The sequence below is a fragment of the Poecilia reticulata genome, unplaced genomic scaffold (genome assembly GCF_000633615.1).
Source record: "Poecilia reticulata strain Guanapo unplaced genomic scaffold, Guppy_female_1.0+MT scaffold_224, whole genome shotgun sequence".
In the NCBI taxonomy this organism is placed as follows: domain Eukaryota; kingdom Metazoa; phylum Chordata; class Actinopteri; order Cyprinodontiformes; family Poeciliidae; genus Poecilia; species Poecilia reticulata.
The window spans coordinates 463,835-466,644 of record NW_007615025.1 but is presented as its reverse complement, the minus strand read 5'-3'; the positions used below and the strand labels follow the sequence as shown (position 1 = coordinate 466,644).

The 2,810-nt window shown below is 56.5% G+C and overlaps 1 protein-coding gene across 1 annotated transcript in view; it reads right to left on the bottom strand.

Annotated features, from left to right (window-relative positions):
• Positions 1–7: 7 nt before the first annotated feature.
• LOC103460313 (C-type lectin domain family 10 member A-like) overlaps positions 8–2,810 on the bottom strand; it is a 4,761-nt gene continuing 1,958 nt past the window's right edge. The window contains exons 4-9 of the mRNA XM_008402415.2: positions 1,901–2,028; positions 1,691–1,756; positions 1,518–1,610; positions 1,298–1,452; positions 858–967; positions 8–382 (exon numbers count right to left, since the gene is read on the bottom strand). Of these exons, the coding sequence (XP_008400637.1) occupies positions 226–382; positions 858–967; positions 1,298–1,452; positions 1,518–1,610; positions 1,691–1,756; positions 1,901–2,028 (709 nt within the window). The 3' untranslated portion in view covers positions 8–225. The remainder of the gene's footprint in view (positions 383–857; positions 968–1,297; positions 1,453–1,517; positions 1,611–1,690; positions 1,757–1,900; positions 2,029–2,810) is intronic.

Genomic DNA, 2,810 nt, shown 5'->3' with positions numbered 1-2,810 from the left:
GTGTGTGTGTGTGTGTGTGTGTATGTGTGCGGTGAAACATCAGTGGCTGCTGGGAAAACTGACTAAACACAAACAGAAGAAGGAGGAGACTGAGAGGAGCTGAAGTTTCCAGATGTTCCTTTAATGCCCCATCATCATCATCATCATCATCATCATCAGGTGTCTGAGTCTCTAACTGGTCTCTCAGGGTGGCGGGTTGTGGGCGGAGCCTGTGTCCAGGTGTCTTCAGGTGTTGATGCTGCGTCTCTGGCAGATGAAGCGCAGCCCGGTGCTGCAGTGGATGTCGTTAAGACGCCCGTTGCTATGGAGATGAGCGCAGTCTTCATCTTCAGGACCCATACCGTGACCGGTCCAGGCGTCGGGCTGGCCGGGGACCCACCGCCTGGACGAGACGGGAGACAGAGACAGAGACGGCTCGGTCAGACAGCTGAATGAAACCCTGCACAGAGACGGTGGCTGGAGGACAGACGTCCAGCTGTCCAGGCGTCCAGACGTCCAGCTGTCCAGACGTCCAGACATTCAGACGTCCAGCTGTCCAGACGTCCGGACGTCCAGCTGTCCAGACGTCCAGCTGTCCAGACATCCAGACATTCAGACGTCCAGCTGTCCAGACGTCCAGGCGTCCGGAGGTCCAGCTGTCCAGACGTCCAGCTGTCCAGGCGTCCAGACGTCCAGACATTCAGACGTCCGGCTGTCCAGACGTCCAGCTGTCCAGACGTCCAGACATTCAGACGTCCAGCTGTCCAGACGTCCAGGCGTCCGGACGTCCAGCTGTCCAGACGTCCAGGCGTCCAGACGTCCAGGCGTCCAGACGTCCAGCTGTCCAGACGTCCAGCTGTCCAGCTGTCCAGGCGTACCTGCGCTCTATGCTGTAGGGGGTCTGGTTCACCCACTCCCACCTCCCCGTCCTCCAATCAGTCAAGCCGACCCAGTACAGGAGAGGAACCGACTTCTTGGTCACAAAGTCCTGCACAGAGCAGAGAGCAGACATGATGGACGCCAACAAGATGGCGGACACACAGGAGACGAGGTGCATGGAGACACGTCCACCCCGAGGTTCAGAGGGGACAGTTGGACCCCCGGCTCCTGGCAGGACTTCCTGGTGGACATCAGGTCTGGTGGTCCTGTGGGCTCCGGGGGTCTGAAGGTTCTGGCTCGTCATGAAACCGGACCGGGACGTTTGACACTACTGGCTTCATCCATGCTGAGCTACAACATGGCGCCTCAGCTGAGCAGAGCTAGCTAGCATGCTAGCAGGCTGCCTCCACTGAGTTCATCCTCCACTACGTTTTCTCACCCACTCCTGGTCGCTGTGCAGGATCACCAGGTGAGCGCTCTTCCTCTCACACCAGCTCTGGGACTGGTTCCAGTTCAGCTGCTGCTGGCTGAAGAAGTAGCAGTCCGATCCGAACCGGGTCCAGTCCGGGGGGCAACACGGTCCCGTTGATGAGCCTGGGACACAGAGACATGAGGACAGAGACGGGACAGAGGACAGATGTGTCTCTGAGGGGCCGTACTGTTGCTGGCGATCTGCTCCAGGGAACATTTCAGCCCGTCCATGGTCCGGCTGAGAGAGTCCAGAACCGCCAGCTGCTGCAGGGCTGCAGAGACTGGACACACGCAGAGGTTCTGGTCAGGTTCTGTTGGGTTCTGTTTGGGCTCGGGTTCTGATCGGGTTCTGGACACTGACCTGAGGCCAGCCGGTCCTTGTTGTCCTGAATGGACCCCCGCAGGTGTTGAAGGTCTTTAATGGACTCTGAAAGACAAAACATTCAGAATCTCAGTCGGCTTAACGGAACCGGAACCAGAACCAGAACCAGACATTCAACCAGTTCCTGGTCTGTTATAGGATTGTGCTTTTATTGTGAAAGGCCAGCAGTGATGGCGGAGCTTCCTGTACCGTGACTCTGCTGCAGCGATGCGTTCAGGGACTCCATCCTGTCGGCCAGGATGGACATGTCCTCCTCTGCAGTCCACAGCCGGCTGGACGTCTTCGTGTCTGGGCGCGCACACACACACACGCACACACACACACACACACACACAGACACACACAGTTTCTCTGTCTTTTCATGTACTTCCTTTCTATGGTTTACTCCTGACCTTTGATCCTAGACGTTAACTCAAGTCACACCTTTACTGTTTTCCACCTGGAAACCCCCCCCCACCATGTTGAGTGGGGGGGTGGGGGGGGTTGTGCCACGTATGTCTTGATTTTTACCCAGGAAGCATTTCGGCTAAACCGTGAGTGAAACAGTCATTGGGACTGACTAGTATATATTCCATTGGGGAAGGTAAATTTAGCATTAAATACACCTTTCTCAACAGGTGAGGGCGCATTTTCTCCSTCTATAATCAGACATTTAAGCGACTTGAAACCATTCCTCCCTCCCTGGCACCTCCAGACCCGGATCCCCATCCGGCCCGGGCCGGGGGGCAGCCGCCCACCCAGCGCAGGCTGCAGGTGAACAACGTTCTGCAGGTGAACAACGTTCTGCAGGTGAACAACGTTCTGCAGGTCTGCAGTGTCTGTTCCTGTCAACAGCGTTTACTCAGGTGTTGAAGTTCCAACCGGGTCCTGCTGTGGAAGATGTCCTCACACTGTTGGTTGATGCTCAAGAGGACGTCCTCACAACGACAGCAAGACCAACACACAGAGCAGAACCAACAAGTTCTGATCCGGCAGGAAGCCACACAGCTGAACACCAGGAAGGACCGTTGGGTCTGGTTCCTCCTGGTCCAACGTGTGTGTCTGTGTGTGTCTCTGTGTGTGTGTGTGTGTGTGAGTCTGTGCGTGTGAGTGTGTGTGT